The sequence below is a fragment of the Telopea speciosissima genome, chromosome 3 (genome assembly GCF_018873765.1).
Source record: "Telopea speciosissima isolate NSW1024214 ecotype Mountain lineage chromosome 3, Tspe_v1, whole genome shotgun sequence".
NCBI lineage: Eukaryota > Viridiplantae > Streptophyta > Magnoliopsida > Proteales > Proteaceae > Telopea > Telopea speciosissima.
The window spans coordinates 33,266,525-33,290,092 of record NC_057918.1 but is presented as its reverse complement, the minus strand read 5'-3'; the positions used below and the strand labels follow the sequence as shown (position 1 = coordinate 33,290,092).

General features: G+C 39.6%; 1 protein-coding gene across 1 annotated transcript in view; it reads right to left on the bottom strand.

Moving 5' to 3' along the window:
• Window positions 1-7,620: 7,620 nt before the first annotated feature.
• Window positions 7,621-23,568, bottom strand: part of LOC122656654 (glycerol-3-phosphate dehydrogenase SDP6, mitochondrial) — a 33,731-nt gene continuing 17,783 nt past the window's right edge. The window contains exons 5-7 of the mRNA XM_043851263.1: window positions 10,592-10,850; window positions 7,971-8,268; window positions 7,621-7,873 (exon numbers count right to left, since the gene is read on the bottom strand). Coding sequence (XP_043707198.1) covers window positions 7,866-7,873; window positions 7,971-8,268; window positions 10,592-10,850 — 565 coding nt within the window. The 3' untranslated portion in view covers window positions 7,621-7,865. The remainder of the gene's footprint in view (window positions 7,874-7,970; window positions 8,269-10,591; window positions 10,851-23,568) is intronic.

Sequence of the window (23,568 nt, the reverse complement as noted above, 5' to 3'; positions counted from 1 at the left end):
GATTTTTTTTTTGTTTTGTGTAGAGGGAAAATAAAAATAAGTCAATAATGAAATGTATAGGAACTTTATTTAGATTGTTCAAAAAGTCATATGGGTCTCCCCATTTGGGGTATCTGCATTTATTGATAGTTGCCTCTGTAATTTTTAAGGCACATTATTTCATTTTGGTAGACCATAAAACTCTTGGAGAGAGCAGCTTTTTTTTGAGACATTGTACCCTTCGAGATTCCAGTTGTCAGAGTAAGATCTATTAGAAGATACTATGAAGCACACTAAGAGAAGAGGGGAGGTTATGGGCTTGTGTTATGGTCTACCTAACTGGAGAAATTCTGAATGCTATATCCCGTGTCTTGGTCTTATTATTTAATAATATTATAATCATGGTGCCAGTAGGTTGATCTTGAATTGGAGGAGGTCCGTTCGGATGTTGTTACGATTATGTAAGTATATGATTAATGTATTGTTTGATGACGTTTGGTTTAGTGATTTAATTAGTTGTTTGAGCTATTTAGCCATTGTTTTATTATTGGTGGTATTATATTAATATTTTATTAATGCTTGGCTTATTGTAATAGTTACTAATGACTTTATTTTATTGTACTTGGCTTTATTTTATTAGTTGAGGTGCTAGTTGATTGGATATATATTATTATAGATGTGTACTATGAAGTATGTTTGGTTCAATATTGGGTTCATAAGTTGATTTAAGTGAGATTATGGTATGGGTTTGAGTTGAGTTGGTACAATGCTTGGTTCTTTTGCCTTGGTTCATTAATGGTTACTAAAAGTGATTTAATGAGGCAGCAAGGGTATTCTTGGTATGAGAAAGAGTTAGGTGGCCTTGCATTAAACCTTGGTGGCCATGATATAGTGGAACAAGGTATCTTAGGAGGGAAAAATGGGATTTAGGCCTTGGGCATGATAGAATTACAAATGTGCTATGGGACCATATTGAGGTAAGTATTAAACGCAGTTATGTTAGTTGTTTTTGTGCTGAGGATCCTAAGAACTAGTGAAGAAGAAGAAGAGAAAAGGAGGAAATTCTGGAGGAAATCCAACATGCTTGATGCTAAACTGAAATTTTGAAGGGGGTTTGACTTTAGATTGCTATTTGGAGTTGAGTTCTTTAAGTTTTATGTTGGTACATTGTGTTGAGAGTGTGAGCAGAGAAGAAGACTGAGCAAGAGAAGAGGAGGAGGAATCTAGGTAAGTAAACTGAGTTTTTGTGAGGATCTTTTATCTCAGTGCTTATATTATGGTTTAAGAGGCTTGATTATGAGCATTTGATGCTGTAATTTGAAGGTGATTGTGTGCATATCAAGAGAACCATGTCTGGATGAAGTTGAATTGAGGATTTCACCGAAAGAAGAAAGGGTTTCTGGAAGTGTGGTTGAGTTTTGTAAACTTAAGGTAAGAACCATCCCAATTCCTAAATGATTTCTGTTATTGGGTTAATTAGACCATAATGTTATGATATAGATGATTCAAATGTAAGATTTGTTTGTGGGGGTGCAAGAATGGATTTGGATTAAAGTAGAAACCCCATATTGAAACCCCAAACCCAGCTGGAGTTCTGCTCTCACAAGCAAGATATTTCCGGCTAGCGGTCAACCAACATGCAGACGTGGTTGACCTAAAGCTGCCGGATGAGTGGTTGGTCAACCAGAAGTCAACTGGTGGGCCACTGTTATCAACCCTGAAAATTATGAAGCTATTAGGAGTTGTCGACTGGTAGCATCGACCGGATGGTCGGTCGACCGATAAGTCGATAACATCGACAGGATGACCCCAAAAAGGTTATCTTAGAGAGTTTTGATTGGGGAATGTAGGGGGTTTGCTTGTAGACCATGATAGCTTTTAGAACACCATCTAAATGGACTGTATTACCCCTGTATAGAACTCTTCTTTGATCAAGTGATTTAAGGACATTAAATCCTCTAGTTTGAGGTGAGTGGGACTACTCAATCGATGCAAGTAATTGTTAAAGTTGGCTTGTGTATATGTATTTGAATGATTGAATGAATTGCTTGACTATGATTGGGAACTCATGTTACATGAATGTTGATTGTTTATGTAAATGTGTCATGTTATATTGATCTAAAAGTCTATGTATCATGAGATCAGAGTTATACTATGAGCTTATAGTGTATGTGAAATGATATGAATGTAAAAGAATGACATGAATGAAAGAAAGAATAACTGAACATGTAATGAATAAGGCCAAGACATGAGCCGGTGAGGAAAATGGTGCTTTGAGAGGCATTGAAGCTTCGGCCAAGACATGACCTGACACACATGCTTTGAGAGGCATTAAGATTCCGGCCAGCCAAGACATGACCCGACACATTTGCTTTGAGAGGCATTGAGGCTTCGATCAAGACATGACCTGACATACTTCGCTTTGAGAGACATTGGGGCTTCGATCAAGACATAACCTAGCATACTCACTTTGAGAGGCATTGAGGCTATGACAGATAAAGAACATGTAACTTATGAAATGATTGAATAATGAAAGGAACATGTTTATCCATGAACAAAGATAAATATGATTGGTAACTCATAGATTATACATGTTAACTAGATTATTATGAATGTTGAATGCATGATATGATCGAACGTAAAAACCTAATTCATATAATATTTATACTCATATATGTAATATATGATATATAGCATGATTGTTTATGTTTTCTCATTGGGCTGCATTTGTCACTCAACGACGCAACTTTGCTTATTTCTTTTTTTGAAGATCGACGAATCAAACGATATTTCTGTTCCAATTCAGGAGCAGGGTCGGTCAAATCGTCCACAGGTACATAAACTGCTTGAATAGAAGTTATGGATCCTTCTTTGGTAGAAGTAATTCTTTCTTGCAAAGAATCCATTTCTGTACTAAGAATAGGTTATCAGCAGAAGGCATTCTGCCTAATAAAGCGGATTAATTCGTGGGAAGATACTGAACTTTTGTATTTGAAAAATGTTTCAGTTTCAGAAGGGATCTTTGAAATAGATGGCGATTGATAGAGTAACCCTTGATCATAATTTCCAGTATGAATACTGGGTCCAAGATGAAACTTGTGATTGGTAGTAAAACATCGATTCTTCTGTTGATGCCCAATTCTACCTTTATAGATTTCTCGAGATACCTTCTTACAAAGTTTTGTTATAGCATCAAAAACTGCTTCTGGTTTAGGTGGGCAGGCCGGCAAATAGACATCCATAGCAATTAGTTTTTGAGCTCACCCCATGATTGTTGAATGTTTGAATAAGATCAAAGTGATAAGGATAAAAGAAAAAGTGTAGCTGAACCGAAAAAGATTTAGCCAGGAATTGAAGCTTTTTAGGCAGTTTGTTCTTTTTGAAGATCATGTTTTATTTGACATACTGTGAAGTTTGTAAATAAATGTTTAATGGTTTTACTGTCTGTAAAGGATGTTTATGGATAGACAACATGTATATGTCTTGTTAGAATGCCATCGAATTGACTTAAGCCTAGTTTGTCTACGTTCAGGTAATGTTTCAAGTTTATGACGTGGAATGTTTTCAAAAGCGAATAAAAAAGGTTTAACTCTGTTTCATCTAAGTCTTCCGCTCTTTATGGGTATGTATCATGAATGTTATGAATGGCTTACCTTCGCAGTCCCAGCCAAGTCTAGCTATTTGGACCCAATCTGACCTGTTGCATTCTGGGGTCGTGACATATTTAGGCAACAAGATAATTGTAACCACAAAGCTTCCCTAATAGAAAAAATATTTCGAATTTGAGGTATCAAGCTCATTTATGGATGTATTTATTCTAGACTCATCCATTTTATATCTTCAAGCATTAAAGACACTTGGGTTGAGGTTAATAATTCCTGATTGTATTATAACAGATATAGGGTTGAATCTTCAAGGCGCGTTATAAAATCGTTTTCCTTAAGACGAAATTCGTCCCTACTACCAAGATGCAAATAGGTTGCTGACGAATTGTCTCCCAAGATACAATGAAGCTCCAAATTTTGTTGATTACTTTGGCTACGTATTGCATAAACGGAGCCAAGATCGACGCCTGAAAATCTTTTGAGAAAACAAAAAAACCAGTAGCAGAAAATCTGTTTCTTGCAGTAAAACAGATTTTTTGCAAGAACACCTTTGAGAATGAGGGGGGTAAGAACGTTTTGAGATATCTCTTGGTTTGAAATAACTTGGGTATTTTATAATTCACTTGGCTCCTATTCCCAACAGATAAATCCTTTCATATTTGAATTTGGACCATTATATTGTAACTGTATGATCTAAACCATCCAAAACATAATAGTAATAAGATCAACTATAAACAAAAAAGAACAGCCAAGATCAAATCTCGCTCAAAGCGTTCTAAGTGCTAAGTGTATTACTCCGTAAAAATCTTTATTTATTAATTTAAATGATACACAACACTTTATTAAATATACCCAAAAAATCTTCTTTATATTTATGATGTGGGACTATTGCCAAAGCCATTGTATTGAAAAGACTTCCAAGAGATTGGGCTGCCAAAAGGTCATTTTTCTTCTCTCCCCTTATTTTAATGAATTATTTAAATTTATGTGTTTCAACTTTCAAGGAATTTATAGTAACACTGTATAAGCTAATTAGATTTTAATCTTTTGCAAATCAAGAAACATTTATTTTTGAAGATTAGACTAATCAACCAAATCGATAGAGGAGAATGTTTTCAGATATTCAGGGTGACCTCTCACCCATTCGAAATGACCTTTTACTATTCCCAAAACCTATCCAAATGCACTGATGGTAATTGGCTGAAGAGATTCCTATTCACCATAGGTAAAGGAAAACTTGGTCCATTATTTTGATGGGAAAAAGATCTTTGTCTGGGAGTGTGGCCTACACCAGCACTCCCATGAGTCTATCTCTCTCCTCCCCATGTGAAAAGACCCTCTGCCACTTTGTTTTAAGGAGAAGAGAGATAGACTCATGGGAGTGTTGGCGTAGGCCACACTCCCGTACAGAAAACTGCTTCCCTATTTTTATGTACCCAACATTTTTGTGATTGAAAGTTGCTGAGGGTTTATATAGCAATCTGATGTTTTTTGGAACAGATATGAAATAGAATTTATATGTGTCATCCGATCTTTTTTTATATTTTTATATTTTTTTATTTATGTAAAATGAACCAGGTAAAAAGCACACATTTGGAACAGTTTTGAGAAACAACTAAAAGATGTTCCCCAAAAGAAAAAAAAAAAAAAAAAACGCTAGATAAAAAATATGCATGAAACCACCACTTACAACGTCACCACCCTTCCACGGTACCACCACTATTGCTGCGACTATCACTACCACTGCCGCTGCCACCACTACCTCCAATGCCACTTCAACCACCACCACCACTACCATCGCTGCCACTGGTATCACCACCACCACTGCCACCTCCACCATCACCACCACCACCACCACCACCACCACTGCAGCTGCTGACGACACCACCAACAACACCATATCCTCCACCTCCATTGCCACCGCTGCCACCTCCACCTCCACCACCGCCACTAGAAGAAATGCTTCTGTTAAGATGCATTCCATACATGCTTCTGTTTTTTGTGGTGATATATATACTTTTTTTCCCCAGTTTTATCATACATCATTTGTTGGTACAAAAGTACTCCAAAATAGCAGAAACACAAAACACTGTTTCTAACTCAGAAATAGTAATGTGGAATAGAGACATTGCCATACAGACACTGAGTATCCACATTTTTTTTGTTCTTTTGGTACAATTGAAGGTCAAGACAATTTGGAAGAGGAGAGTATTTGTCAAATTTGCACACCTAAATTTCCTGTTTTTACCCTCCTCTTCTTTTCTTCTTCTTATTTGCTTTTCGTTTCTAGAATTCCTAAAATCAGGCAAGAAGTTGGTCGCGTATTAAGTAGATGGGGTATTGAAGATAGAAAATAGCGAACCAACTCAATAAAATCCAACTGTATCCAACTAAATGGGGTCGTTTACATAGAAACTTTTCTCAAATTTGCTTTATTCAAAGCCATATTCAATTCTAATCCTAAATTATGCACGTATTTTCTCACTTCTCCTAGAATCATTTCATGCATTATCCTGTGGTTCTTTTAGCAACTTCAATCTGAATCAAATCATCCCCTTCCGTTCTAAAGCATTCAAAGGTCTCCGTTGCACATGTCCATGCCTCCTTAAATGACTTTCTCTCAACCTATAATAATGTATCGGAAATACTCCTAAATTAGCTCTAATGATGCCTCAGTGAATGGTTCAGATCTCGAAGTAAAAGGACCAAACGTAAGTTCAACATCGAACACAGCAGAAAAGTTGAAAATAAAAAATACCATATATCTTTCCTATGTTGTAGCCAGGGTTTGAAAAACCCGGCAGAGGCTGATCTCGATTTGGATTGAACTGGTCCTATACAGAAACTAGGGTTTAGGGTTTTTTTTTTTTTTTCCGATTTCCACCGATTCTAGATCAATTCAGATCTGATTGATCCCGATTCCTGTTTTCTAAACCCTGTCTGTGGCCTCTCAGTAGGGGCTTTCAAAATCACAATTGAAAGAAAAGCTGGGTAAAAAATATTTGATTTGTTGGAGAACTAAGAACACCTTCCATCACCACCAGCTTCTGAGCACGCCACCAAACTCCCAAACTCACTACTTACTACCAGTCACCAACTAAAAGCTCACCCAGAAGCCTCATTGCTTCTTAAGTACTGTTGGCCTTTGAAAAGCTGACTCTTCAACGTGCCCATCAATTCCCGCCTACAGGTCTCAAGGACAACCTCAATCTATCTTTGATATAAAAAACTTGTGCAAACATTGAGATAAGGACTTGAAGCTTTCTAATAATTTTATCAAAAGACCTTGGTGTCACTCATTGAAGCTTGAAGCCATGAACCAAACCCATTGAATTGACTGGCTATTTGTAACTGAAAGCACTTCAATTTGCTATCAACAATGACAAGATCTTTTGAGTTGCCCAATAGGTTTTCCTTACCACCTATACTAATCAATTCAACTATCATGCGACAGATATGATGTGATTTAAGGTTTTAATCTTAGGTAGATGCTGATCAATGGTCACCACCATGACAAAAAGTGTCATTCTCCTCTTCATATCAGTTAAAGGATTGTCTTCACCTTTGGCCCAATGATCCATCAATATCTCCCATAAAAAGATTTCCTTTACTCATCAAGCCTTTCTATTTCTCTCTTTGCATGATTTATGATATGGCTGGGAACGCCCCCACTTCCATATCTAAAAATCATCTAACATGAAGATCGTGACAAAAAGAAGAAAAAAAAAAAGAAGGGGGGGGGGGGGGGTTGAAGATTGGGTATCAAGATTCTCAAATTCATACTTGCAGGCCAATTTTTTGATAGAGATCCCTATGTTGATAGCTCCCTAAGGTGAGTATTTAAATGGAGGTTGGTTTCTCATCCCTCAAATTGATTCAAGTGCTTTCCTTCATAAAATAAACAAGAAATTTCATTATTTAAAAGTTGCAAGACTGCCATAGCTTGACAAGTATATGCCAACAAATGTTTTCTCATTTCTCGGGAAAAAGGGAGGAGCTTGCCATTTATTACCTTGATTCTACACTGACAATTAAATGAATAAGGTAAAAATAATCAATTCCTTCGGGGGAAAATTTTTTTTGATGCGCAAAATCCATTGCAGTCGAATGGATCATAAAGATTGAATCTATAAAAAGACACCTGGAGACAAGGTGAAGGCTAAACAAAAAATGAGCACCAAGGGAAAGAGTCCTTTGGCTTATAGAAGACCTAAGTTTGACAATCAGATCACCTAGTTGAAGATGAGCAGATCATTCCTTAATGGTTCATCATATTTCATTTTATGACCCTGAGACATTCAGAGACAAGTAAACCATGAGTTTATTAAAAAGGAAATATCGAAAGAACTATTAAAGTACTGACTGAAAGGTACAGTAATCAAGTACCTGTGTGCTTTCCATCATTGAATTGAGCATTTTTAGACGACTTGAATGTTTCCAAGAATTCTTTAGCCTTCTGTAACTCTGCTTTCTCCCTTGACTTATCCCATTGGTGTTCTGCAGCCAGTATCTGAATTATGCGGGGCAATGCTCGGGTTGCTGCATCTGTGTCCAGAAAAGCAAGCCTAGATCTCCTAGCGATGAAATCAACAGCAGACTCGCAGTACTCATTCCGAGCACAGTATGCAACCTCTGCCTCTAGAAAGGGATATCCATGAGCAAGCCTCTTCCCTAGATTTTCATTCTGGAGAATTGGACAAACTGATCAATGAAGTTTAACCATGGAAGACTTTAGGTTCCTAAACTCCAATTTAGTTAATCAAGCTTATGAATCCATTCCTCATAATTCACATTATTCAGAAATAGAAAAGTCAGTACATAAAATAGTATTTGTCAAAAAAAAAAAGAAGGCCCATCTTGTGAGTAAGATAAATGGAAACCTGGTTCAATTCAAGGATCAAAAGTGTTGTCGAGACCAACTTGGGCATACCTAGGAAATCAGTGGAGATTAGAGATGTCAATGGGTCAAGTTCCAATCAAGCCCTATGATGCAGATAAGTCACCTAAAGGGCTTATTTTATTGGAAATAAGCCTTGGATGGGGTTATGTAGGTATTGGGCCTTCGATTGTAATGGACCACTTTAATTGGCCTAAAATGGTGGAAAGTAGGAAAACAAGATTTACTTCATTAGTTTAGTTAGAGTCCTGTTTTGAATCAGTTTCTTTCATTATTTTAGTTTCCTAGTCAGTTTATGTTGCCTTATTGTTAAGGATTGGATTAGGCCTTTCCTTTTTAGCGTTTGAATTTGTTTTTGAGTCTTCTATATAAGTTTGTAAGGAGCTACAGCCTTATATAGGAATTTTGATTAATGAGATTTTGGCTTGAGCCTTTCTTTATTCTGTGAGATTTAGATGACTTTGAGATGCGGTGCTATATGGTGGGATACCATTAATGGCTGGTAGGATTCCTGTCGAAGCTAGGTGGGATACTTAGTCATATCTTCTTCTTCATTCTTCTTTTCCATCAATACTCGAATAAGTAATCCGCAATTCTGCCATTGTTGCTGCCTGTGATTTTTCAGTCCTATCACTACTAGGATTGCTGAGTTTGAAGGTGAATCTCTACTTTGATTCATGTTCTGGTTTCAGTTTCATCTTCTCCATACCGTTGACTATCAAAACCCGTTTTTAATTTCTTATTCTGTTGACAAATTAGAATAGTCCTATTCATACTACGAATGCTTGACTGTGGGAGTTTTATGATGCTGATTTCGAATCTGTTTACAGAGTTCTGCGATTGAGAATTTTCTCTATCATCTCCTATTTTCAATTTCAGATTCTACCAAGTGGTTGATACAGTCCTATTCCAACTAGGATTGTTTCTAGGCCGTAAATTTTCTGAAATTGAAACCTTTTATTGTTGATCTGATTCTGCTGAATTTAATAACATAACTTCAATTTATCATCGTGATTAATATGCTTCAATCTGATCTTTCATCAGAATCTTATTTTGACTGCTTTGCCCCTTTCCTAGTTACAGGAGGAATCCTCCATTAAACCAGATCTACCCGTTGGATTAACCTGGGATTTTCAGCAGAGGTTTCCTTCACTGATAGGAGAACTCGACCTGAATTTCATGTCCATCAGATTGCTGGATTTTGTTCTATGATATTTTGTTAAAAATCTACTTACATATCTCTCTGTTTTCGATCCTGTTTTAGTCCTTTAAATCAGTACTATATTACCCTACCCTCTTAATTATTGATCAAACCTAACCCACCTAGACAACATAGAATGGAAAAGGGGCTTACCAATTTCATAAGATGACCATGGTGGCGCCTGATGGGAAAGGCAAGGCAAGGACCCACGGGGATCTTGCACACTAAAACCGATCATAACTTTATAAAGGTCCAAGAAAATCCCTAAACCCTTAGTATGGGGCAGTATGGATCTTCTATTTGAACCACCACAATGACATCCCTAGTTAAGAGAACTTGATGATTATTTTGGTCTTTCTAGTTGCTGAGTTAGTAAAACTCTGAGGAAACCACTTCATATCAACTATGAAATAAGCAACAGTACAATGCATATACTTAATGTACAACTTGCAAAAGAAATGTGGAACTGATTAGAAGTAAGTGTATTTATCTAAAGTGTCATGTATGCAAATTGCTGATTTTTTTATTATCATGTCAATATTTCAATCATAAGACAACCCAGTTCAAAACTTCAAATTCCATTTTCAAGCTTCAACTTATGAAAATATATTAAGGCTAGAAAAATATTTCACTAATAAAGACAAGGGTAAAGGCTGGGCACACCGGCTCTGTGCTCAGCCTGAGTCTGTCTCTCTCCCACCCCCTATGGAAATGGCCCCCTGCTCTCCCCATCCCACCTTCTCCATTGGGCACAGTTGCTAGCTCCAGGAAAGCCAGTGGTGTGCTCAACCCTCTCCCTAAAGACGATTGTCTCATAAAAGAAAACAAATTTTAAACTGAAAGGAAATGAGGAAAACAGTCATGTGCAACAACTATAATTTAAAGAATAAATGGGGCACAAGGAAAAACCTGAGCAATGGCAGCCACTCTTTCTGCCAAAGTACCATAGGAATGAGCTAAATGCTTAGCTACAGCACTGTCCATTGCCCCAGGAACAACTTTACCACCATGTGTCTTCTTCATACGAACATATTGTTGAGCAAGCACTGTAAATGATGCTGGATCCCACCCATCTCCACCAACAATCTGCAGGCGGTTGGTCACACACCCATTGGTTGGGTTCAACTTGCCAGATTTAACAGCTGCATTAACTGCATCTTCTGCCATGCTGAAACAGGTTATAGTAAGTAAACAATTCAAATGCATATATTACATAAAAGGAAATAATAATAACTTGTGATTACTTGACAAAAGGACGTACTACAGAAAATTTAAAAAATAAATAAAAAGTAAACAATTCAAATGGACATACAACAACAACATAGCCTTATCCCGACTAAATGGGGTCGGCTACAGGGATCGTGGCAAATAAAAAAACAAGAAATAACTTGTGATTACTTGACAAATGGACGCACTACAGCAAAAAAAAAGAAACTTGTGATTACTTGACAAGTTTGAAAGTAAGTGTTAAGTTGAGTGTGTCGGTTCTATAGGGGTATATGTGTAATGTTCTTTCTTATTTCTGTCCTTATGTGTAATGTACACTACAGTCATAGTCTTTAGTTGCGACCTGATGCTTAATTGTAATTTCTTCTTCCCATATCAAAATATATACATTCCCCAACCCACAGTTTGAGTATTCTGCTTCTCACTCAAACCATAGACAATGTTCTCTTCATTCTCTCATCTTCTCTTCTCTCTTTCTTATGTGCAGGTACTGATTCAAGTTCTGTTATTGTCACATGGTATCAGAGCATTGATTTCAGTACCTGGGAGTCCTCCATTCTTATTTTGTGTGTGGCTAGGTTTTTTCCATCTCTTTTAGTGTTCAAGCATCTATGCTGTTTTCTGTCTGTTAAAACCCTAGTTCTTGATCATGCGCAACTAGGGTTTCATCATTATTGTTATTGAAGTTTATTGGAGTTGAACATTTTTTATCTGAAGATGCCCTTATTGTTGGCTGGGGTTTTTCTGTTTTAGCTTTTGCGCATAGGGTTTTCTCTCCATGCGCATAGGAATTTGTTCCTTTTAAGATTTTTTTTATGTGATGCTGGTTATTCTCCTCCTATGGTAACTCACAAACATCACTATGGACTGATCATATGCTTTTGGTGTGAAAGATAAGATTTCCTCCATTCTTGTAAAATCTCAACTTTTTTAGGGGGTTTCCCAAGAACTGTCTCCCTTGGGTTGATCGCTGATTTTTAGAGGCCTTTTTCTCTCTATTTTATAGTCTCTGATCAAAATTTCAGACCAAACAGACAACCCTAACCACCTGCGATTTTAGGATTCTGCTGTCTGCGATTTAAAGGTTTCACCCTACTTTGTGGCTTGCCAAATTGAAGGCTTTGGCTGCTGTTTTTGACCGCGTTCTTCTGGTTATTGTTCCTTGTTGCTGGTTGTTGATATTGGTTGTACTTTTTGTGGCTGGTTACATCTGGTTTATTATCTGTGGAAGACTTCTACAGCTTACAACATTATCTCCCATAAATAACGTCAATGATTAAATCACATTAATCCAACTGAATGGTGCTTCAAATTATCTTCTCTGGGATTAAGCAATTAAAGTTTATATTACAGCCAAATGGAAGATGGACTATCTAACTACGCCTCCACCGGCTACTACTTCTGCTGAGTGTAAGGAGTGGATGACAGAGAATGCTACCTTATTTTGTTGGTTGTGGGCTAGCATGGAGCCTTTTGTGGCTGCCAATGTTATGTTTCATACCATAACCAAGGGTGTCTAGGATGATCTCCAAGAAAGCTATTCTCAAGATAAAAATATGTCCAGAGTTGAGAAGTGTTGGGTCAAGCATGGTAAGCCCCAATGGGCTCAACACCAATTCGCTAACACAACTATGCCTGATGGGAGTGCTGAAGTGGTGTCACCTCATGACACTAATCAGAGTTCTTCGTCTGGAGGTGGTTCTTCATCTTTTATCTCTCGTGATGAGATGCTCAATCAACTACTAAAACATGTCCATCAGCTTGCGACATCCACTTACACATCTACTGCCACATTGGCTCATTCAAGTATACCCACATGTCTCATTTCCTCATCCTCCATCCCCTGGGTCATTGGCTCAGGTGCATCCTCTCACATGACCTGTACACCAAACCTGTTTTGATGTAGATCGAAATATGAAGAAAAGAAGATCAAACACTGTTCACGTGAACAGTGTCACAGCCCATATTTGCCTTGTGTGGGAATTCTTTTTAAAAGATCTTGTGGGCCCATCAAGTGGAGAAAGTTTCTATTAATGCTGCCAAAGTTTAGTTTCTATTTTCATATTTAGAAAGTAGGCTTAAGTTTCTATTTCCTTATGTTTCTAATTTCACTTAGTTACTATTTTTATTTTGTTCTCTAAAATAGAAGTTTCTGTTTTATGGGTTTTATGAATTAGTAGTTTCCTTTTCTAGATTTATTTAGTTTCTTAATTAGATTGGGACTGGGTTGCTTTGTAATTGGGTTTATTATAAATACATGTATGTGGTTGAGCAGAAGAGGACAGAGATTGAAGAGAAAAGAGTTATGGTTGAAACTGTGAGATGCGGCAATGTTGAGAGACCGTGGGTGAGAGGCCCTGGGTGAGAGGATGATGGGCTGAGAGAGCCTGGCTGAAAGAGCTACTCCTATCCCCCCTTCTATATTCCTTTATTCTTCTTCTTATCCTTTTATGTTTCTTCTTTCATATGTAAACAAAAAAACAAGCAATAAAGTTTCAGTTACATTCAATTTGTTCTTCCTTATTGTGTTGATTCTGGCTGCAATCGATCTCCCGCTGGTTTCCCCTGGTTCGAGGTCGACTTTTGCATTATGTTCTCTTCTTTTCAGTAGTCTAATTATCCATCCCAAGTTATCCTTGTAGATGGGTCCAGTACTAATGTTAATGGTCATGTTGACATTCCATTATCTTCATCTCTTTCATTATCTATTATACTTCATGTTCCTGTGCAAGGAGTTAGGGTTTTTTGATTTGGTGGTAACTGGTAAACACGGATTCCACTTCCATTGTTAGAATGATTAACCTCAGGAGATGCAACTTGTGGAAGGGTTGGTACTGGTTTCAAGAGATCTTAGCTTTGGTTTCTGAAACCCGGTCTAATGTGGCCTTTGCTTATAGAGAAAGTAACAAGGTGGCTGACGGGTTGGCTAACCTTGCTTGTGATACAGGGTCCTCTATCTCTTTCCACCAGGGTAATCTACCTCTAGGAGTTTTACAGGGTATTCTTAGGGAGGACAAGATTGGGCTGCCTGTTCTTAGAAAGTAGTGCTTGTTTTCTTCCAGGCTGTATGGGGCTGGGAAGGTATGTCGTTGAGTGTTTTTTTTTTTTTGAGAGCTTGTTCAGCTTCTTGGGTTGGGGTAAGGTGGAATTTCCCCCCCTTGTATTCTTTTACCATTTTGGTTTATTAATAAAATCTTAGGGGCTGGCCCGGGTCCCAAGTAATATTCAGGATAAAAAAAAAATGTTACTAAATTACCATTCAATCTTTTATCTGATAGTTAGTTTATAAAAATTTTAATTGCTCCATCATCTTTTCCCCTTCCCATTATGTTTTTTAGGATCTCAAGACAAAGACGGCGATTGGCGGAGGGGCATAAGAGTGATGGTTTATACTACTTTGACGTTGCTTCCTCATCTACTGCATCGTCTGTTTACTTACCGGTGCTTCTCCTCTCCATTGACACTACCATCTGGGACATCTATCTCTCTCCAAGCTACAACATATGGTCCCTAGTTACAAGTCTATCTCCCATATAGAGTGTAAAGATTCTGAGTTTGGCAAGCATCATCGCACTATTTTTCCATCTCGCTGTATGTTTAGGAGTTGATCTTTATTTGATTTAGTTCATTATGATATTTGGGGCACATGCAAGATTAAGAGTCTATCTAGTTTTTCTTTTTTCACCTTAGTTAGCGATCACTCTTGCGCAACATGGTTGTATCTTTTAAAGGAACGGTCTGAGTTTGTGCCTGTTTTTAAACAATTTTTGTGATGAAATTAAAGGTCAGTTTGGTGTTTGTTTAAAAATTTGTGTACTGACAATGCTCTTGAGATTACTCAATATGAAATTTCTTCCTTTTGTTTTGATAATGGTATTGTCCATCAAACTAGTTGCTCTTATACACCCCCAAAAATGGTGTGGTAAAAAGAAAAGACCAACATTTGTTAGATATTGCTAGATCCTTAATGTTCCATATGCGTGTCCCCAAATTTATTGGGGAGACACTATTTTGACCACTTGTAATTCAATTAATCGAATGCCTTCTTCTATCCTTCATAATAAATGTCCTTTCTATGTTGTTTTCCCTAACAACCCCCTTTTTTTGGTGAATAAAAATTCATTACCAATAGGAGAAAGAGATACAAGAAACCCCTAAAAAGGGAAAGAAGAAAAAACATCACAGAGCTGACAATACAAATGAAAGCAAAACCCAACCCTCAGGAGAGGAGACATAGGACTGCAGTAAGGAGAGTGGCAGGCCCCAGGATACAACAATAAGCCTGTTCTTTGGGGAATCAACACACCGAGAGGAGATTGTAGATAACATGCTTCTGACATCAAAAGCAACGGGAGTCCCAAATCCACAGGAAAGATCAGGAGCTGGAGGTCCATTTTCTGAGATTACACTCCATCCAATGGCTAATTGTGGCACCAAAGGCAAGCTTTCCACCACATCACAGACTAGCTTACCGACAAAGGCCATATCCATCTAGATCCATTCCCTCGCGAATGGAAGAATCCACATCTTCCAGCGCGTTCCAACAGAGACAACATGATGGGGAGACTGGAATCTAATAGTGAAGGAGAAAAGACTGCGTTGGGAGGCAGTTGGAGAGGGCTTGCCAAACAATAAAGCTATGACGAAGGATGCGGCTCTTGAACCAAACAAACTTGCGCCAGAGGGACATAGGGCCAGGAGCTCTGATAAGGTTCCAAGCTGCTTTGGAGCTGAATAGGCCCTAAGAAGACGCAGACCAAACTAAAATATCTCCCCTACCACGAGACCTTCTGGGAATGGAAGGCAAGGCATTCCAGATGGTAGATAACAAGGTAGAAGTAGTAGGGGAAATCGCCATGACGAATGATATCTATAACCATGGACTGCTTACTAAATCCCGAACTGTATATGATTCTTGCACCAACTAAGGGGACGAGAACACCCATTGGGTGCCAATGGTCAAGTTAAAGGCAGGTGGAAGCACCACCATCAATGTTGAATTCCATGAATACTGGCTTGAGTCAGAGTGACTACATCCATCTTTATTTATAATAAAGAGTAGGACATTCTGGAATGAGTACAAGGACAGAAATACCCTTATGACTATTCTACCCCTGATCCCATATTACAACACTCCCCCTCAAGTTAGTGCATACATATCAAACATGCCCAACTAACAGTAGGAAAAAATAACTTATTGCTGGTCCCTTTGGTAAGGATATCAGCCAGTTGGTCACTAGACTGGATAAACGGAATACAAACTGTACCCTGTTCCAATTTCTCTTTGATGAAATGCAGGTCAATCTCAACATGTTTGGTACGATCATGTTGGACCGGGTTGTGAGCAATGCTGATTGCTGACTTGCTATCACAGTAGAGCCGCATTCGAAGATCAGCATTCATCCCCAAGTCTTGAAGAAGCCCCTTGAGCCAGAGAAGTTCACAAATACCCTGTGCCATAGTTCAAAATTCAGCTTCAGCACTAGATCGAGCTACAACAGCTTGTTTTTTGCTTCTCCAAGTTGTTAGGTTCCCTCCAACAAATGTGCAATATCCGGATGTGGAATTCCTATCATCAGGACTGCCAGCCCAATCTGCATTAGTGTATGCTTCCATCCAAAGACGGTTATGTGAAGAATACAAGACTTCCTTTCCAGGAGAGGACTTGAGGTAACGGAGTATTCTGTATGCTGCTTCCAAATGAGAAGAGTGAGGATCATGCATGTATTGACTGACAACACTTACAGCAAATGTGATGTCTGGTCGAATATGTGAGAGGTATATCAATCAGCCAACTAACCTCTGATAGCTACCCTTGTCTATTGGGTCACCTTCCTTACTCTTCAAATGTGTGTTGGGCTCAAGAGGGGAGTCTGTTGGTTTACACCCAAGCATCTCTGTTTTACTCAATAGATCCAGGGTATATTTTCTTTGGGAAAGAGATATGCCCTTAGCTAAATAGGCAACCTCAATCCCTAGAAAACATCTCAATCTCCCTAAATCGTTGACTTCAAATTCGGTGCCCAAATATGTCTTCAGCTTCTGGATTTCATGTGAATCACTACCCGTGATCACTATGTCATCAACATAGACAATTAAAATGGTCACTTGCTGTCCCATCCTTTTAACAAACAATGTATGGTCGGCATTGCTCTGCTTATACCCATAAGCAACCATAACCTTATGGAATCGGCCAAACCAAGCCCTTGGTGACTGCTTCAGACCATAAAGAGCCTTCTTAACTTACACACCTTTCCCTAAGTCTCTGAAGAGGTAAAGCCAGGAGGCATCTCCATGTCAACATCTTCTTCCAAATTTCTATGTAGGAAAGCATTCTTCACATCAAGTTGTTGGAGTTCCCATCCTCGATTCACATCCTAAGAGATGATAACCCGCACAGTATTCATCTTTGCTACAGGAGCAAATGTCTCTTGACAGTCAATTCCTTGGGTTTGGATAAACCCTTTGGTACGAGTCTTGCTTTGTATCTTTCCACTGAGCCATCAGCCTTGTGCTTCACAACAAAGACCCATTTACTACCAACCAGTTTCTTTCCTAGTGGAGGATTTACCAAATCCCGAGTTTGATTCTTCTCAAGGGCAAGCATTTCTTCATTCATCGCATCCTTCCATTTCTGTTCAGCTATTGCTTCCTGCCAATTGTTAGGGATGGAAACAGAGGATAAAGAAGATACGAAAGTATGGAAAGCAAAAGTTAGAGAGTTGTATGACACATAGTTGGAAATAGGATGTTGTATACAACTCCTTTTTGGTTTCCGAATAACAATGGATAAATCAAGACTGGGATCAGGAGGTGGCTTACCAGAAACATGACTAGGAGCAAGACTTGGAGCAGGAACAGATGCCGATTGTGTAGGGTCGGTGGTGGTGGTGTCTTTGTAGTGAGGGCCATCCAAAGGAAAATCAGTTCCCCAAGTGTAAGTCTGCACTTTATTCTCTCCCTGCACCTGTTGTTGTTGCTCAATCTGTCCCAGTTCTTGTTCCTGACTTGTAACTCCATCTTCTAGTTCAACAAAGACATCCTCTATAGTAGGTATCTCAATGTCCAGAGGAGCAATCAGCGGGACCTCTTCACCACTTAGAATCTCCCCCTGCAGAGGTACCGGTTGTTTAAAGTAAGCCTCAGACTCCCGGAAGACGACATCCATAGTGACAAACACTTTCGTGTAGGAGGATGATAGAATCCATACCCTTTCTGGGTAGCTGAGTAACCCAGAAATATGCACCGCAGTCCTTTAGGATCAAATTTGCAGTGTACATGGTGATTCCTGGCAAACACGACACAGCTAAAGACCTTTGGAGGCACAACAAAAGTCAATTTTCCAATCAATATGTCCAAGGGACAGCGGCCACCTAATACTCGAGAGGGAAGCCGATTGATAAGATAGGTGGCTGTAAGAACAGCATCACCCCAGAAGCGGGGAGGAACAGCCATAGTAAACATAAGAGAACGAGCAACCTCCAAGAGATGTCTGTTCTTGCGTTCAACCACTCCATTATGAGTAGGATTCCATGGCTGTCCAAATAGAAGCTGAAGGCACCATCCATATACTCTTTTCCATTATCTGAGCGGAGAATCTTCACCTTAGCATCGAACTGGGTTTGGACCATCTCTTGGAATAGAGTGAAACAAGTGAAGACGTTACTTTTACTATGCATCAAATACACCCAAGTTGTTTGGCTAAAACAGTCAATGAAAGTGACAAACCATCGAAATCCAGAAGTAGAAATATATCGGGCGGGGCCCCACGCATTAGAATGTATCAAACCAAAAGGCACATTGCTTCTATTATCAAAAATAGGAAAAATACTTCTAGTTTGCTTTGCCAAAGTGCAATCGTCACAAGAAAAATTATGTTTATTACACTGTTCACTAGACTAGGAAATAAAGTAGATAAAAACTCCTATAGGAGGATGGCCCATACGACGATGCCAATTATTCAACTCAAAAAGTGCAGAATCAAAATCAGAAGATGCCGGCTGAGATGTCAAAGCTGCCCGGGAACTGTCAAGCACGTATAAACCACCAACCACTTTACCACATGCAATCGTACTGTCCGTTGCCAAGTTTTGAAACAAACAATAGGTTGGAAAAAATGTTACTTTGCAGTTTAAATCCTTAGCTAGGCTACTAATGGAAAGCAAATTAGTAGTAAACTTTGGAACATGTAAGATAGAGGAAAGGCTAAGAGACGAAGTGCACTGGACAGATCCCTTCCCCGAGATAGGAGAAAGAGACCCATCAGCAACACGAACCTTTTTATGACCAGAAAGAGGAAAATACTTGGAAAAAACAGATGAAGAACTTGTCATATGGTCAGTTGCCCCTGAGTCAATTACCCAAGAATCGGGCATGACCGAGGTGCAGTTCCCACCAAATGAAATACTTGTGGAAGAAGAAGAATTTGGGTTGGTAGGCAGAGATAAAGCCGAAGCAGCCATGGAAGGAGATATTGATGCCGAAGAAAGTGTGTCCAATCGATTCACCATATCCCGAAGATTTTGCAATTCAGCCAAAACTTGGAAAAAGAGATAGATTAGGATGGTCGTCAGAAGTTGCCTGATGAGCACGGGTGTTACTAGGCCAATTGGATCCACCCCTCCCACGCCCGCGAGCCTCTGCAGGGCGACCATGAAGCTTCCAACAGAGATCTTTGGTATGCTACTCCTTCCCATAGTGATCACATTTAATGGGAAGGCGATCACCAGATGTCCAATCAGTACTAGCAGACCTGGTAGAATTTCCTCGGGAAGACTGCGAACCAGAGACGAGCCGATCGTTCCTGAGTGACAGGATGAACCATGGTTGTACGCCTACTGTCCTCAGCCGATAGAATCGCATAGGTTTGCTCCAGAGATGGAAGTAAGTCTTGGTTCAAAATATTGGCACGGATCTAATCAAACTCAATATTGAGGCCGGCCAAAAAATTGAAAACACGTAAGCCATCCTCCCAGTTACGGAAGGCTGTGGCATCAACATCGCAGGTGGTAGTGAAGGTGCCCAGAAAGTCCAACTGCTGCCACATAGTACACATGGTATTGTAATACTGAGACAGGGACAACTCTAACTGCCTGGTAGAGTGAATCTTCTAACGAAGCTCGTAACATTGGGCAGCATTCCCAACCTAAGAATAAGTGTCCATGTCTGTCTTCCAAATCTTCGCAGCCAAATCAAGGAGATAACGCTCGACAATATCTTGCTCCATCAAATTGACAAGATATGACATTACCAAAAAAATGAAGTTCATCCATCAATCCAGTGCAGAACCAGCCTCGGTAGGCCTGACCTGAGTACCCGTGATATAGCTTGAGAGACTACGGGATCCAATAGCGAACAAGTAGGAACGATACCACAAAAGATAATTGCTGCCATTTAGTTTGATGGGATTCACCAGAAAAGGAAATATAATCACGTTGGGATGGCCCATCAGAACCAAAGGAAGCAAACGTGATCTCAGAAACGTCAAGCATGGTGGTTGGAAAAAAAATCGCAGAAACCAATAAACAAAGCCCCCCCCCCCCCCAAAAAAAAAATCAGAACATATGGAGGGGAAAAAAAGAACCCACGGTGGGAGTCAACTCACCACCAAGGGTGGGGAAAAAAATACGGCAAAAGGGGGGTGGACCTCTCGCGAGAAAGAGAGGAGGCGAGAGGCCTGGGGGGTTGGGAGAAGTGGCGGAAGGTGGTGGGATGGCCTGTTGTGGCTGGCGGAGGTGGTGGAAGGACTTGCGGAGGTTGGCGGAGGTGGTGGAGTGGCCTGCGAGGGCTGGCGGAAGGTGGGAAAGGGCTGGCAGTGGTGGAGGGGCCTGTGGTGTTGGCTGTCCTTAGGGCAGAATCACGAAGAATAAGATGAGAGAAAGAAAAAAGAAAAAAAGGAAAAAATTCTAATTCCCATATCCCCGGAATATTTTTGGCTCTGATGCCATGTTGAATTCCGTGAATACTGGCTTAGGTCAGAGTGACTACAACCATCTTTATTTATAGTAAAGAGAAGAACATTCTGGAATGAGTACAAGGACAGAAATACCCTTATGACTATTCTACCCCTGAACCCATATTACAACAATCAATTTGGTAGGAAGTGGTCCCAAAAGCAATAGACCTAAGCTTCAGAATCTTACGCCAAACCCAGGAAGCATCAGTAATAAAAGGACCAGTCCAAATAGAATTATTGCAATGAAGTCCAGAGTAGACCTAGTCAACCCGAATGCTTTTCTTCTTAGACACAAGCTTCCAAATCAGTTTGAGAATACCAGCTGAATATACCTCTTTGATTCTTCTCAAGCCAAGACCTCCCTCTTCTCTGGGAAGACAGAACAGCCCAGCTGATAGGGTGGAGGAATCAGATCCTTTCCAAAGGAAGGCATACATGAGGGACTCAAACTCCTTAATGGTGGACAAAGATAACCTGTAATACCAGACCAATAAATGTAAGAGGACTGAAGGATGGGTCTGATCAATTCCAAGCGACCGACATACGAGAGAAGCTTGCCCTTCCAAAATTGAAGTCTCTTATGTATAAGATCTAACATAGGAGTGCAGTGATGAGCTGTTAACCTAGCCAGAATCAAAGGAAAACCAAGTACTTAACCGGAAGACGGCCTAAGGAGAATCTTGTCTTCTCAATCAGATGAGCCTTGTCAACCTCAGAGCCCTTTGCTAAAAATAAGAGTTTCATGTGATTGGTTTGAAGGCCCGACATCCCCTTAAAATGGAGCAAACAAGACATAAGGGTATCCATTGAAACAAATATTCTCTTTAGAGAAGATTTTATGATCATTAGCAAAGGCAAGATGCTTAAGAACCTTATACTTGGGAATGGGAGAGATGAGCCACTGATCCATACAAGACTGGACACTTCTGGATAGGACTTTAAAGGCCAAGGAGAAGATGAATGGAGAGATGGGACCGCCTTGACAGATGCCCATAGTATAGGCGAAGAAACCAGCTAGACTACCATTGACTATAGTACTAAATCTCGCCGAAATTTTGGTATGCCCGAGACAAAATAAAAGATCGAAACCAAAAAAGACAAAACTCGGTCAAAATGTTGAAATTTTGACTATTTGTAGCATCTCGCCGAAATTTCATCGAGATGTTACAAAGGCCAAGTATAAAAATGTAAGGTCTCGTGATTATTAGTCAAAATTTCGACTAAGAGCTCTCTAGTGAGTTCCACTTCGCTCCTGGGTGCTGTTTTGTGCTTTCTTCTTCGATTTTTCACCGCATCAAAGCCGGGATCACTTGGGAAGACATCATTGAAGCTTGTTACACAGTTTCAAGTAAAACCCCTTTCTCAAACAAGAGGTTTTTGGGAGGTGGGGCCACTAGAATCAAACAACATCTGGCTGGGAATTCTTCTAATGTGGTCTTGCCATATGGTCCCTGTTGAGGTAGCTAGGACCATAAGTGATCACATGAGGAGGACTAAGAGGAAGGCTTAGAAGAAGAAGGCAAGGATAGAACTTGAGGATGCAGTGAGGAGTACAATGAGAGGATATGATGATGATAACAGTGATGGCCCTATCTATGTTCCTGATGATGTACAGACTGAGGAAGAGACGAGGAATTTTTGGCGGGCATAGGCGAGGGGCAGAGCCACTTTTCATGAGGATCAGGAGAGACAGAGTGCATGTAGTAGTGGAGGAGTTGGTACCTCTAGAGCAGGTGGTAGGCATCCTGGGTTGCCTAATCCCTTTAGGAGATCACAAAGTACGAGGGTAGCTTTGCCTCTACCACCTCCAGTAGTACCACCATGAGTTGACCTCGCATTTCATCAGGATCCTGGTATCTACAGGAAGAAAAGGAAGAAAGGCAACAAGCAGCTTAAGATAAAGGGAGCATGGAAAAATCTTAAGGGGGTTGTGAAAGAGTCTATAGCTAAGTAGATGTTATACAATACCATCCCAACAAACACCGCAAAAGGCCCCTATTATCAAACGATGATAGATTCGATTGTTGAGGCTAGCCTAGGGTATAAGGGGCCCACCCCATATGAGATAATAAATATTTCTTTGCCTCAATAGAAGAGTCAGCTTGAGGAGTATATCGCTAAAATGAGGGGGAAGTGGGAGAGCTACGAGGTGACTATCATGTGTGATGGTTGGACTGGTCTTACAAGAAAGTCCATTAACTTTATGGTTTATTGTGATGGGAAGACAATATTCGTCAAATCTGTGGATGCATCCAAGGAGAAAAAGGATGCAAAATATATTTATAAGTTGTTATAGGAGGTGGTAGCAGAGGTAGGAGTGAAGAACGTTATCCAGGTTGTGACAAATAATGGAAGCAACTTCAAGAAGGCCGGTGAGAAGTTGATGCATAGTAGTAAGTACCGGCGGCTCTTTTGGACATCTTGTTTAGTCCTAACTGTTCTGCTAACAAAATTCAATAACTAAAACTCTCTTTTTTTATTGTTGTTTTCTATTACATATGAATGGAGAACATAAAGGATAAGAAGAAAGGAGAAGAAGACAAAAAAAAAGAAGGGGGAGGGGAATGGCTCTCTCAGCCTGGGTCTCTGACCCAAAGCTATCCCAACTGTTGAAACATGGAATTTCTCCCATAACCGATGGCAACAAGGCTAAAAATCCTTTTCTCCAAATCTGATCCTTCCTTACAATAGGGAGCCTATTAAT